General features: G+C 39.0%; 1 protein-coding gene across 5 annotated transcripts in view; it reads left to right on the top strand.

Moving 5' to 3' along the window:
* ADGRB3 (adhesion G protein-coupled receptor B3) overlaps nt 1-15,340 on the top strand; it is a 625,822-nt gene that overhangs the window by 299,232 nt on the left and 311,250 nt on the right. For all 5 annotated transcript variants that reach the window (XM_042465745.1, XM_042465739.1, XM_042465732.1 and 2 more), the window contains 2 exons: nt 304-372; nt 4,376-4,484. In XM_042465745.1, coding sequence (XP_042321679.1) covers nt 304-372; nt 4,376-4,484 — 178 coding nt within the window. The remainder of the gene's footprint in view (nt 1-303; nt 373-4,375; nt 4,485-15,340) is intronic.

The raw sequence follows: 15,340 nt of genomic DNA, 5'->3' as shown, positions 1-15,340 counted from the left end.
GTATGCCAGTAGGGATAATAATACTGCTGTTTATTACATGAGATCCTTCCTTAGAGGTCTTCAAACAGAGGCTGGATGGCCATCTGTCGGGGATGCTTTGATTGTGATTTCCTACATGGCAGGGGGTTGGACTGGATGGCCCTTGCGGTCTCTTCCAACTCTGATTCTGTGAATTCATTTATTTCATTTCCTTATGATCAGATATAAGCTACAAATCCTACACCCCAAAACATACCGAGTCTTTGCTGTGTTACATGCTATGGATTCTTTTCACAGAAGTTCATTGTTTTCTTTCATTTTCAGAACTTCTTTCAAATAGTTAGCAACCTTCTGGATGAAGAGAATAAAGAGAAATGGGAAGATGCACAACAGGTAAATCTTTGAAGATAACTGCTTACTCACCACTAATGACTGAAAAAAAAAACAGTATGGCAGCTTTTCCCACATAAATGACTACTGCTCTATTTGTACTTTCAATTTTTATTGATGAAGTCTCTGATGTAATCGGAGGAGGAGGCTTAATCATTTCAGATTTAATATTTCCATTGCTGAGGAAGGGGAGAAGGCACAAATAACACAAGAGACAACCAATTGGCACAAAAAAGGCCACAACTTTATTGAATAGAACAGCAAGAGGAAAAGAGGGTTGGCCTGAGAGCATGAGGTCTGGATCTGTTATCCACCAACACGTGTTGGTCGATGAACTGAACTGCCTGGTGACAGCCGGGCTTCGGAATAGCAGAAGGGTAACTGGCTTAAAGTGAGCCCACACTTTGGGAGCCAGTTATGCGCATATGTGCATCTTCACCCCATGTCACTGCGGGACACTAAATCCATGATGCCCTTGCACTGGCGATATCACTAACCCTAAGCACCTCTGGGTTCCAGTTGGACTGCCGATCCAGTGCTCCACAGCACAGGAAACCAGGTCTGAGACCTATATCACTACCACCCTTGAAAAGTTGTGACAGTGCATCACCACCTGAAACAAGGGAGGGAGGGAGGGTGGGGAGCCAGCAAAAATGGCACCGAACTCTGGTGCAGCCAGGGACTACATAGGCCAGCTGGCCAATAGGAAGCCAGGAAGCCAGGTGAGATCACTCCCCCGGCCTCCTGGCCAATCACAGGGCTGCAGTCCCGGCAGCCACTAATCATGGGCCACTTCTACCATCCCAAGGGAACCTGGGAGTTGGAGTCCCCCACCCTGGAAGTGGCCCGGCAGCACAGCGATCCTGCTCCCAGGACACCTGGGAGTTGTAGTTCACAGGGCATGTAGACCAAGGGATCAGCCAGCCGGCCCCGTAACCCAGAGGCTCGTGCCACCACATGGGACCGGTGCCGCCAGACCACTAGGGGGAACATCTCCATCTTCCTACCACAGCCAGAGGACCAACCTGGTGAATCAGATGGTCCCATTTTGAAAACTTCCTCAGAAGAAGTACTGCTCATAGATTTGTAAAGGAAAAGCTGACAGAAATGTGCTGTTTCAGCCCCTATATCTTTGTAGAATATTGACGAATCTGTATTTTTCTTGTATTTATCAATCTGTATCTAGTTAGAGTTTTCTAAAATTTGTCTTTTTGATTACTTGAGCTGTCAAGGTCATGAACAATAATCTAGTCTAGTAGTCAGAACAACATTAAGGTATGTTATACTTTGAATCTGCAGGTTATTTATAGTAACAATACAGAAATGATGTAGCCTTAAACCAAGCATATATGTATGTATTTTGGAAAGTTAACAGTTATGCCCTTCTCTACTTCTGTGATGCCATAACCCAAAAGGAGCATATCCGATCCTGACATCAGCAATGTCATCTTATGGCTTTGTTTGTTTTCTCTCACATTTTAAGTGGCAATGCTACCTTTCTTTTCTTTCTTGTAAAAAAGACACCCCCCTTTTTTGCTAACCTTTGTTGGTGCTTTGCACAGTAATTATGTCAAAGTGGTTAATTTTATCCATACCTTTCTGCACTGCCCAGAATCCATTTTGATGAAGGGTCATTCAGAAATATTTTACAGACATAATACAGGGGGAGTCTAAGCTCTTATGCTCTGAAAACCTGAAGGACTGATGTTTTGGAGGCAGTTGTCTAGCTTCATTGTATATTCAGGCACAGGTACGCAGAAGAAAGAAATATATAAATAATATACATTGGTTGTGAACGGAACAGAAGACCTTAAGTCATTGTTTCTTGCTTTGAAAGTACTGAAGTTGTTCATTTGATATTGGCTTGAGATTTCAGAGCATTTGCTTTTATAGCAAATGACATTTTTCACCCTCTCCAGACGAGGGTACATAACACACAAGTCTGGCGATGGTGTTTGATACCTGACATACAAAATCCACAAACTCCCTTCTCCAGGAATAAAAATACAAACCTTCAACAAAAACTGTATGACAAAACTAAAGATATAGCTGTGTTAGTCTGTAGAATCAGTATGTAGAGAGATCTTGTAGCACTGCTAGACATATACATACCTCAACTAGATATATAGCTAGAAATGTACTCAGCTATAGTTTAAAGTAGCATTAGCAGCTTTTTTTGAAGAAGGGTTGACAACTTTTTCTCTACTAAGGACTCTATTTCCTTGTAAGCAGGCCATCAGCACTTCCATGCTGGTACTGGGCAAGCCCAACATAGGTAGACCCTTATTTATCTTATAATCATTTTTAATCTCCCTCTCTGTGTGTACCATGCTTCTTTTCCTGTCTCCCTTTCTTCCTGCCCATCCAGCAGCCTCCAGGGGAAGGGGCATATTACACTTGCAGAGATCAGAGCTGATTGCTTGGAAAGGGCTTTGAAAATTAGGGCTTGCATGAAATGAAATTGTGAGTCAGATCAGATCAGACTGAGGCATTCAGTTTGGCCACTCAGCCTTTAAAGGCTGTTGTGGTGCACTCGTGCACATTCCTCAAAACTGAAATGTCATATGTGTATTTTAAGCTGAAGTATTTTTATTTAGCCAAACCATTGTGCCATTGAGCATTTTAGTCCACCTACTGTTTTATTAATATGGTTTTTTATATTGTTTGTGAAATTCATGGTAAGACCTGCCTATTTTACCTTTTTGTATCTTTTTGTTTGCTTGTTTGTTTGTTTGTTTGCAAGGTCCCTGGCATTAATGGGCAGGATGAAAGGGAACATGTTTTAAATGAATAAATAATTAGAAAAAATGTATACCTTTCTGACAGAAAGTCAGGAGAAAGTTACTACCAAAAAGACCATGGAACATATTTTTTTCTGAGATTCACAGCTGCACCTAGTGACAATCTGTAGAGTCACTACAGACAATAGGATGAGATTCTCCTAGGTTTGCACATGTTTAATTCAGAGTGCTTGAAAGAAAACAAAATGAGATTGCTTAGCTGGAAAGAGCTCACTTTCCACAAGTTGCCATTGTTTAGATTAGGTGAAATATTCATTGTCTTTCATAAACCACACATACATATTTTATGACCTGTGAATAGAGGAACTTAGCATGAGGACTTTCAAAAGTCCTTCTGCACAGATTTATCATTTTAGAAGGCATTGCTGCAGGTTTGGCTCCAGATGAAGGTTGAGCAAGAGTTCTGCTCATACAGAGCATGAGGGGGAAATTCTCCACAATTCCTCCTTCCTTCTGCAACCTCCATGCCTACTGAAAGGTGTTCCTGAGCATGGGCCAACGAGAACATCATGTGAACAGGACAACATGGGGTAATAGAGGGAGACGGAAGAGATCCAAGAGCTTGACTTGCTGTGGTGAGGAGCCTCCTTTTGTGAAAAGAAGGATCTCTTTTGTTCATGGACTGGCCAGTCTGGATTTACTCCCATGTGTTTTTAGATGGGGTAAATATTTGTCAAAAGCTAGAATATTTGTTTGTGGTGGGGTCCAAACACCAAACAAGAACCATTTCTGCCACATGGGATAAACCATTTGTTTGAAATCTTTTCCAGCCCTCTTGCTAAAAAACACTGCACCTACAAAGTTAGCTTCTCATGCTACAGTAGTTGTACTGCTTAAATGCACTGTTTGCTTCTTCATCTTCTTTGTGTTCACAATTAACATGAGACACAGGAGTCAAGGTTTGTGGGGATTGCAGCATGTGAGAAAGGGGTATTAGCCCTTTCCCCTTCCAACTTGCTCTTAAAAAATCCTTGCCCCACCATTAATGTTTTTGATGGACAAGAGAAGGCGAAGGAGAGCTGAGTTGATGCTTTGTTTAGCATACCATCATAAACATCAAGCAAGAGCATTATAATTTAAATACTAATTAGAGTGAGATTTCTGGGTTCTGTTAATTTTGTTATGCTGGGAATGCTTGTTATTTTGGTTTCACTGTATGCTTGAGGTCTTGTGGTTATTCTGTGTCTGACCTTCATTTTTTTTAGATCTATCCAGGCTCAGTAGAACTAATGCAGGTGATTGAAGATTTTATACACATTGTTGGAATGGGGATGATGGACTTTCAGAATTCATACTTAATGACTGGAAATGTAGGTAAGAAATAGGAATTTTTTTCTCATATAAGCTATGTTGAAAAATACCAAATATGCATTGTATGAACAGTTTGGGAGTTAAAGGGAACTGAGATCTACCCTGTTTTCCAAACTTTTAAAAATAGCAATCATGAAATATACATCATACCACAATATATATCATATAAGATATACCTAATGGGTATATCTTAGAAAAGTAGTTGGTTAATAGGAAGCAAAATATACATTGCAACCTTCATTGATTGGAATCGGATTGGAATCAGACTGGTTACATACAACACAAGTAGACTTTAACAAGAAGAAAGAAATAAACCTCTCCAGAAGTTCCTTTTACATGATTTCTAGTCACATTTGAATCATGTTGTGCATACTGTGATTCTAAGGCTAAAATATGTTAGTTCAACACTATCTTCTCTGAGAAGCAGTTACCTGTTACTGTGGTTTGGTATTATCTAACAGTTACTAGTTAAGCAGGCCAGGGAGGCTTGCACTGTAGTCCATAGTGACTTTATACTTACACTTTTTTAGTACACTTTGGAGTATTGTATTTATCTCTTCCCACATTCAAACCCCATGTAAATATTTGTATTTAAATAGACAGTTTTATTTGTGAGAGCTACATTTGTGGCCTTAGAAACAAGCACTTTGGTTTTAAAAGTGTAACATAATAATGGTGTTTATTTTGGAGATGCTGTGGCTGCTTTCTTTCAATCCTAGATCCCTGTTTCCCGACCAATATCAATCAGTGTCTAATCACTGCATCCCCATTGTGGGTGTGGCTGAGTCAAAGTTCCTACTGCTGGGCTGGAATAATTTAGAAGCTATGACTTCCTAGTGCCATTCAGAATGTGCATCAAAGTTGCTAAATTATTAGATGCCTAGTTCTGTATTCACCACCATCATCACTAACCCACTCACAGTTCATAACATGACTGCAATTTCAGGTTTCATTAGGGAACAATTAAGAAATTCCAGTTGAAGGAGGTATGTGATTACAGCAAGGTTTTAAGGTCTGTTTCTGAATATATTGAATAATTAAATTGCCAACCCACCCTCAAGTGTACGTCAAGAGAATTTGTCAGTTACTTCTTTAGTACCTCATATTGGTAACAGATATAGCTTTTCCTGGGGAATAGCAATATGTATTGTGATACCAGTAAAAAAGCCCTATGAAGAAACTTGCCAAAAAACCCTATGATAGGTTCACCAGGGTTGCTATAAGCTGGAGATGATTTGAAAGCACATGACAGCAACAATAAGCCAGTCCATGACAGGAGAAGGTAGCTGTCCCAATTTGATCCTCCCTGTATTAGCATACATGCAATGCAATGGGCCTTATTCCCAGCTAGGTGGGCAGAGGACTGCAGCCTTAATATATAGTAAATCATCTTCAGTGTCCCTGGGCAGATGCAAAGGAGTAGGCCTTACATGTAACAACAACTGGTGTATGGCTATTATGAATGTGCCTTCTTTTTACAGTGAATAGACTGGTGAACTCTCTCCTCAGAGAACTCTAATGTTCTTTTCTAATCAGACAAAAACCTCCTTATTTGCCCAAACATTTAATTTTTAATAATCGGTCTAGCGAATTGTTTTAACTTCTGTGTTTATTCTGTTGTTTAATAGCAATAGCAATATTGATACCAGTATATATCTGGTATACCGCTTATCAGTGAACTAAGTACTCCCTAAGCGGTTTACAGTGTGTATAAGCTAATTGCCCCCAAGAAGTGGAGTAATCATTTTACCAACCTACAGAAGGATGCAAGGCTGAGTTGACGTTGGAGCCCCTGGGAATGAACTCACAACCTTGTGGCTGCAGTACAGGCATTTAACAACTGTGCCACCAGGGCTCCCTGGTTAATCGTTCTTGTGGCCATTTTTTATTTATTTGATTTTATTGTTATTGTTTTATAATGATTCTTGTAAGCTGCCCTGGACATAGCCTGGTATAAAATAATATGTGAGTTTGATTTAAATGGAAGAAATAGTTGCAACTGAGTTGAATAGATGCAACAAATCCTAGCTAGGAACTTGAAGCTATGAGAACCAGCAACATTAGTAGTGGTTTTTATACCACCAATGGGATCAGATTTCTATTGTTATTTTATTTGGGCTAAAATCCTGTTGGTGCACAGAGATGGTTGCAGAGGAAGATACAGGAAAGGGGATGACTTAGAGAATCAGCTGTGCCATGGGCAGGTGCTTGTGTAAGTCATCTTCCTCAGAGCCCCTTGGCTGAGAGCCAAGCAATCAACACAGAATCAGCATCCTTCCCTGCTACTGCTGGCTTTCTATTCCCTTTCCCACTGCTGGTGCATCTTTTACCTCTTTCTTCATGCCTTCACCAGTGTTGTTTTGTGTGAGTGGATCCAGCAGGATTCTAGTCTTATTTGTTACATTTATTATGAACATTCCTTCAGCGAAGTCATGACAGTACGTGGGGCACTTTTTTCTCCTCCCCTTCCTTTTCACAACATTCCTGCAAGGTAGGTCAAGCTGAAAAAGAATGACTGGTACAATGATTCTCATGACTCAGAGGAGACCAGCATCCAGATCTTGCAAGTACCAGTCCAACATTCTCACTTGTATAACACACTACTTCACAGTGCTATATATTCCATCATATATGTGTGGCAAGTTACAAGAACTTACGTGCATACATTATACCCAGTTGGTGAATATGAGAACTGGACAGGGATGTATTTGACTAATTTCATTCTTGAAGTAAGCAATGAGTAATTTGAACAATTTTCCTAATGCTATGAGAAAGCCTTAAAGAGCTGCACAGTTTTCAAAGACCATTTGTAGTTTGGCACTTATTCTGTGCAAAATTCACAGGTATTTTTGCATGGGGGGGAAAAGCATTTTCTGTTCAAGAAACAGCATTTTCTAACTCTAATATTTCTACTTTTATGAATAAATATTATTTTTGTGCAGAAAATGCTGGAAAGAAAACATGTAGGAAACACCGTTTGATACACAGAAAATTCTGTTTTTTTTTTTTTTGTTTTGTTTTTTGCAAAAAAAAAGTGTGGAAAAAGGTTTGACGATCTTAGCCTCATTAGAGTTTCCCACCAGTTGAAAAACAAACATTTTCCAACCACTTTAAAAATATTTTTGAATATTCTTTCCATCCCTAGAATGTCCCTTTGTTTTCCAAACTTCAAACTTCCTATAAAGAGATTCCTTCCCTGGACGACTTTGTGTGGGTACCAATTATAGAAGCCAGTATTTCTAACATACAGATGGTTATCCAAACAATATGGATTATAATTAATGAGCAAATCACATGAGCTTTTCTCCCCCATTTATAGGAACACAATTGAATCTTGGTGTAAATGACTGATTAGCTGCCACCATTTTTTAATTCGCCTTAAACCTATAAAGCTGTTGCTGCTTCAGTTTAAGTGTATTGACTAGGTACTCTTTCATCTGTTTTAACCCCAAAGATGCATGCAGTCAAGTTGGGAAGGATTGATGTTTGCAATAGTGGTGTGAATAAAGGAAGTTTTGGTGGCATAGCCTTTTCTTGTGTGCTTTGACAGCTGTGTACACATAAGGACCTGCTGGATTGGGACTCAAATGCCCTTGAATAGATGTTTAAGGTTAATAGAATCAATAAGTATTAGCAGATAATTTGAGAGACTAAACAAAAGGAGAGGAAATTGCTTTTAAAGATACTGCACCCAGCAACAAGTCTAATCACATAAAATGCTTCACTGATGCTGAAAGAGCTGGAGTCTGCTGCTTTTATACCTACCAATCAGGGGTCATCCTGCAAGTGGAAAATTGGCACTGAAAAACACTATTCATAATTTCCAGAAGGTCAGCAAAATCATTTCTGAGGGAAAGACAGTTCTTAAAGTACTGATTAAGATAGAGTAACAAGACTACAAGTTGCTTCTCAAGACATTGAAAAAAAGCATGGGGAGAGATGTGATGCTCCTTGCTTGAGCAGTTATAGCTAAAGTACTGACACATTTGAAATGCATATTTAAAAATGCCTGCAGAAAAAAAAGTATATACTGTCAGAATATCAAGAAAGTTAATAGTAAACACAGTTTTACACCTATGGAAGTTTTGTGGTGTTTGCTTTTCACAAGAGGCAGACATTATACAAATTAGGACTGCTTTCCTGAGCATCATATAGGGGTGGAAATAAAGGAATGGCCTGTTGCAAAGAATTTGCACACCACTTTGCAGATAAAATCATTCAGATTCACTCCAATACCAGAGTTACAGTTACAGGTCCAATGGATGCCCTTGGTTGTCCAGCGTTGATGGGTACTTTACAGTTTATGCAGCCTGAGGATGTGGACAAGATCCTTCTGGATTGCCTTACTGGAATGGTATTTGGAGGCACTGTTCTTCAGTGCTTCTGTTCTTTCTTGGAAGAGTGTTCTCAGAGGGTGGTACTGGGAGATTCCAGCTCAACTACTTGGCCATTGGCCTGTTGAGTCCATCAGGGTTCAGTCTTGTCCCCATGCTATTTAACCTCTACATGAAACAGCTGGAAGAAATTGTCCAGAGTTTGGAGGTAAGGAGTCACTAGTATACTGAGAATACCTAGCTCAATTACTGATTTCCACCTAATTCCAAGAAAACTGTTTTTGTGCTAAACTAGTGCCTGGCAGCTGTAATGGACTGGATAAAGACAGACAAATTGAAGCTTAGTTGAGGCAAGAAAGAGATGCTTTTGGTCAGCTGAAAGTCAGATGTGAAAATAGGGATTCCACCTGTGTTTATAGTTTGGGGTATTCTTGGATTCAGCCCTGAGCCTGGAGATCCAGATTTCAGCAGTGACCAGGAGTACATTTGCACAATTGAAGCTAGTGCACCAACTGCACATGTTCCTGGAGAAAGCACTTCTGGTCAGGGCAATACATGCCTTGGTTATATCCTATGTGGATTACTGGATTGTGCTGTATGTGGGATTGGCTTTGAAAAGTGTTCAGAAACTAGATTGTTAATTGGCACTGGCTACAAGGAGGACACAAATCCCTATACCTCCTGGGTCCAGGCTATTTGAAGGATGGTATCTGCCTTTATGAGTCCATTAGAGCTCTAAGATTTTCTGGAGAGGCTCTTCACTCTGTCTCAACTCATTATCAGGCTTATTTGGTGGGAACAAGGGAAAGGGCCTTCTTTGTGGCTGCTCCTAGACTTTGGAACGGCCTCTCTAGAGAGTCCAGGATGGCCATGTCCTTGCTTTCTTTCCATTGGCAGTTCAAAACATTTTTGTGTCATCAGGCCTTTACAAACGGACTAGGTGTGGGGTTTTAATGCTTGGCAGTGATGTTTTTAAGGTCTGTATGTAGTCTTTTAATAATTTTAAAAATATTTAGTGTTTAATGTCTTAACTTTATGAATTGCTTAATTTTAAAATAACTTTTACATTAACATGTTTATTGATGTTTTTGTATAATTTCAATCTGTATTGTTAGTAGCCTTGGGTTTCACTATTGAGAGAAATGTGAAAAATAAATAAATAAATAAATAAATAAGAAAACATTTGTTAGACTCAAGTTTCTGAAGAGCTTATTGCTTGGCTTGTTAATTTGGCTTACCTCTCCTGGTTTAAATTTCAATTTGGGCTCCATTCTGATCTTAGCAGAAGGTTTTTGCTGCCGAATTTGCTGCCTGAATACAGCCCGAGTGCATCCCTGCTTCCAGGAGCGCTCAGGCGGCCTTTTCTTAAGTCAGAAAACTCCTGGATCCAAAAAGAGCTGTGAGCTGTGCTCCTGGAAGTGGGGATGGACCAGGGCTGTATTTGGACAGCAAATTTGGCAGCAAAAACCTTCTGATAAGATCAGGATGCAGCACAAATTGAAATTTAAACTAGGAGAGAAAAGCCAAATTAATAAACCAAGCGATAAACACCTCTCTCCTCAATTACTGTATTTGCACTTTTGTAAGGTTTATAGGGTATTTCTCATGTCAAAGCAAGTTCAAATGTTTTAAATTGTGATTGGCTCAAATGCGTACCATTTTAAATACAGAAATATGCTTTAAGAACCAGTTGTACAGATGATGTAAATTATTCAGTTTAATGTACATAACAGGAACAATGTTGTTTGTGTGAAGTTCAGTATTGATAGAAAACAAAATCTTGTAGTTCGATAGCAGACAAGGTTGGAAAGGTGGGATGCAGAAAACTCAGTGATATCAAGGCAGAGATTTTCATATTCTTAGTTTTACAGTCCTCTTACATCTTGATTGTCATTATCATCATCTCTTGCTCCAGCAAAAGTGATGATGGATGATGTAAAGCTGCATAGATTACCGCTTGAAACATATTTAACTCCTCTGGGTGGCTGGTAAGAATTAAGGGATAGTGTCTGACAGCCAAATGTTGTGGCCTGCTATACAGCATTTGGTGGGATGTCTGGTCCAAAAAGAAGTGACCAGGAAGAAAAATGTTACTCAGCAAAATTTCTCTTGAGAAATTAATCATAAACTTCAGTGCCAGCGCCAATAACCTGCAACTAGAGAACATGTTGTTCAGTTCCCCTCTGCATATTTGGTGCTATCTGAAATGTCTCCCTGCTCAGAAGGAACCTGAGTTCAATGTGGCTTACCTCCTGGTATGTAAGTGTGTATATAAGTTTTTATTCTTAACTTCTATAAGGCCAAAGAGCTTCCCTAAAGCAAAATCAGAACAAAACAGGTTGTTGTTGTAGCTGTTATGTGCGTTCACATCAAACCAGATTGATGATAAACTTATCATAAGGTTTTATTTTAGTCATTGCCTCCTCTGAAGCTGAGAGAATGTGACTTGCCCAAAGTCACCCAGTGGGTTTCCAAAGCTGAATGAAATTCAGATCCTGGTATCCTGGAATCCTGGTCTAGTACTCAAATCACTATATCACACTGACTCTTATCAGGAGTACCAAATCAGAAAATGCTGGCTGGCCTTAATAAATAAGTTGCTGGGGATGCAGTTTTGATTTTACAATGTCAAGAGTAGCCTGTTCATGAAGTGCAGCATGGAGTTTGGTGTGTTTGTTAGTGTATTACCATATGCATAAACTGTGCCATTTGCAATGCTGTTGAAGGTAGATGCTAAATGTAGTGGGAATGCAGATGTAACAGGCTGGCGAGACAGGCAAGCCTTACCTTGCCTGAAATAACTGTTTTCTGAATGTAAACAGTGCTTTGTATCAAGAGTGGTTTTATTTTAATAATTGTTACATTGGTCCAAAGATAGACTTACTGGATTATCACAAGGGTATTCAATCATTATCCTTTTTATTTTTCTAGTTAGCAAATTCAGATTTATAATTGACTGTAGGTTTAATTAACTTATGTGTTTGACACTTGTACATAATTTTCCACTCTGATTTGAGGTCGGCGCAAATCTACCTCTCCACTTAACATTTATGTGGATGTTGACATACAGTAGCATTATTTATTTATCTTTTTCTTAAAAAAGGAAAAACTACTTAGCTGTACAGACAGCTTGTTATACTCCAAATAAAAAATGACTCACTTCACTCCTATGATGGCCATTGACATCTTTTGTAGATACCTACATTACCATGTGAGTGGAATCTGTCTGTGTTATGTGCTGTTAAGTAGAAGTGAAAGACTGATGTAATCCAGATTTTTATTGTATGTATAGTACAGAGGAAGTTTATTATTAATATCCATATGTCAAAATGAAAATCAAAGATTTCCAAAGACATCATTTTTGTCAGTTTACTGCAAAATTAGAAACTGTGAAATCAAGGAAATCATTAAAAGGCCTTTCTGTACAAAGATGGATAGATACAGTGTGCTCTGTAGCTTATCAGAAAAACTAGTGTACAAAGTTAGGTTCGCAAGAGGAGAAATCAAAGAAGGCATATTTGAAGAAACCTGTAAATTTTCATTACATACATTACTTGTGTTTGATCTAAGAATGCACTAATTTTGTTCTCAAAGAAATCAAGTAATTTTAGCATTTTTACTGCTGCAAGAAAGTCTTAGGAAAGTGTGCAGTTTTCAAATATTATTTTTAGTTTGGAACTTATTCTGCATAAAATTTACACATAGGATTTCCACACAGAAAACAGAATTTTCTGCATGGGAAACAGCATTTTCGCACAGAACATAATATTTTTGTCCAGCTAGGAGCCCTGGTGGCGCAGAGGTTAAATACCTGCATTGCAGCCACTCACTCACAAACCACAAGGTTGCGAGTTCAATGCCAGCCAAGGGCTCAAGCTCAGCTGCATCCTTCCAAGGTTGCTAAAATGAGTACCCAGCTTGTTGGGGACAATTAGCTTACACATTGTAAACTGCTTAAGGAGAGCTTAAGTGCACCGATAAGCGGAATAGAAATGTACTTGCTATTGCTATTGCTATTGCTATGTTATTTCCTGTGCAGAAAATGCTGGAGTTGGGAAGCTACATGTGGAGGGTTTGTTTGTTTGTTTTTTTGTTTGTTTGTTTGTTTTGCACAGAAAACAACAGTTTTTATACAAGTAACCACCTTTTCTGTGGTACCAGCCTGTGAAAATACTCATCAGCTGATGACTCTCTTTATCATGATTTCTGAAACTCATGAAAGCCATTTTAAAACCATTATTATTATTATTATTATTATTATTATTATTACAATTATTATTTTTTTTTAAAAAAAGATTTTCAAATAAGCTTTCCATTCCTAATCTGCTCAAACATATTTTTGGAAGGGTATGTTTTGAATGTTATGAACACAACCTTTCAGTCAGTACTCCACAGCAAATTTACACTTGTAATGATTGACAGTGAAATAAATTTTGGTTCATTATTGAAGATGAAGTTGGAGGAAGAGTAGGAGGGAAAAGTGGAAGTTGTTGAGTATGCTGTTTTATATTTTTGAGGTAATGAAACATTTGAAATGGAAAAATGTGTTCATTTTTTAAGATTTATATTTCAGGTGTAGTTTTGGCAAGGCTAAGACAAGACTGTATACTATTATTATCATAATCATTTCATCCTTTCCCCAGTTCATTGCTTTAGAATTGGATCAAACAGGTGAGCAACCATTATTGGATTGCAATTCCTATTAGCCCTAGTCAAAATAACTGGTGTGAAGGGATTATGAGAGTTGTAGTTCAACATTTGGAGGACCATACTTGAAGTTAGTATTACATGTTATTGCTGTTGGAGTGCTAGTAACAGTATTGCTGTTGCTTGCATGTTTGAGGAATTAGGAACATAAAGTCAATTTAGAACAAGTTTGTCCTGTCTCATATGCCCATAAAACACAAAATAGGACTTAACAGCATAAACTCAATAAGCCATCTTCTACTTTGCAACACCTTTTTCATTAAGTATCATTACTTCAATCAATATGTGCCAGAGGACAGGTGACAAATTCCTTTTTGATTGCCTTGTTGTATTAGGAAGGTTTCATTCCTGGAAAGCTGTGTAGATCGTGAGTTGAAATTTATATGCATTCATCAAGTCTAGAATGGCCCCTTCATATTTGTATTCTATCTACATAACACTGAAGAATAATTTTAAATACGATGTGTAAATACAACAGATCTTGAAAAGGAAGAAGAAGAGGTGGAAGTAATGTTAATAGGGTTAATGGCCCTGATCCTCAAGGCATGGAATTTCTTATTTAGTCCTCAGGACAAGGGAGGAAATCTGAGAGTAAGAGCACTGCTTTGAAAGCTGCGTGTGTCTGTGTGCGCATGCTTTATTAGACTTGGTGCTTTATATGTAATGACATACTCTGTACAACTGTGGTTGATGCTTAATGTATCATCTTTAATAACATCACCAGGGCTTGCTCCTTGTAGCCTCACTAATGGTCATCCCTATGCCCCAGATTTTGGCCCTGAAATTTCAGAGCCCAGCATAGTTCTGACCTGGAAAATATAAACTATTTCTGGACCAAAAGAAAACGTACAGAAAGCATGTTTGAAATGTCAGTGGTATTGTCTGTATTTCAAAGATCATAATCCTATATGAAATAACTGCTCTGCCCTGACCTTATAATTTAATATCCAGTTCCAAATGTGCAACCATGATTTATTTAATCTGTGAGATCCATTGATTAACCAAAGCTGTCAAGGGTGCCTAAAAAAAACTAAAAACAGATAACAAAATTAAAATAAAATGCACCAAATAGTAGATGTAATGTCCATTTAATTCAGTGTATTTCCAGATAAGCATATATGGGATTTCACTGTTAGGCTGAAATGTTATGCTTAGGCCCGTTCTACACGGGCCTTTGCCACGCCCCCAGTACATCCTATGGGTTGGCTGAGGACGCAGCGTCCAATCAGGCCTCACCCCTAGGACGGACTGGGTATGTCAAAATGGCGGCTCCCTATCCACATGGGTGCCACCATTTTGATGTCGCAGATGCTTAGCATCCACACGGCATGGTGCAGTAATGACGCCACAAGTGTGCATTGGCGCCTTACAGCGTCATAACCGCTCCGCAAAATGAACCCACTTTTTGCGGGTTCTTTTTGCTGTGCCAGGGAATCGCGCGGTTTGTCCACTGCGGTTCCCTGGCGCAGCAAACATGGGTGCCGGCAGAGCGCCCTTTTGGGGCACTCTGTAAAGCACCTTAGTTTCCTAACTGTAATTCATGTTGAACTCAATAGAACTACCATATATACTTGACTATAAGTCGACCTCATATACAAGTCAAGGAAAGGTTGCAGGGCTAAAATGAATTTGGCATGACCCCTGGATAAGTCTAGGGTAAAACCTAGGGGCATTTAACAAAGGATCTAAATGGGAAAACACCACTTCCCTCCCTCCTCCCTCTCTGGACTTCTCCAAAAAACCCAACACCACTTCTCTGGTGCTGGAGGAGAAGGTTTTAATATCCGAATGAGAAGGGAAGGAAAGTAGGTGGAAGTG

This window comes from Sceloporus undulatus, chromosome 1, assembly GCF_019175285.1.
Source record: "Sceloporus undulatus isolate JIND9_A2432 ecotype Alabama chromosome 1, SceUnd_v1.1, whole genome shotgun sequence".
In the NCBI taxonomy this organism is placed as follows: domain Eukaryota; kingdom Metazoa; phylum Chordata; class Lepidosauria; order Squamata; family Phrynosomatidae; genus Sceloporus; species Sceloporus undulatus.
This window is presented reverse-complemented; position numbering and strand designations above follow the sequence as displayed.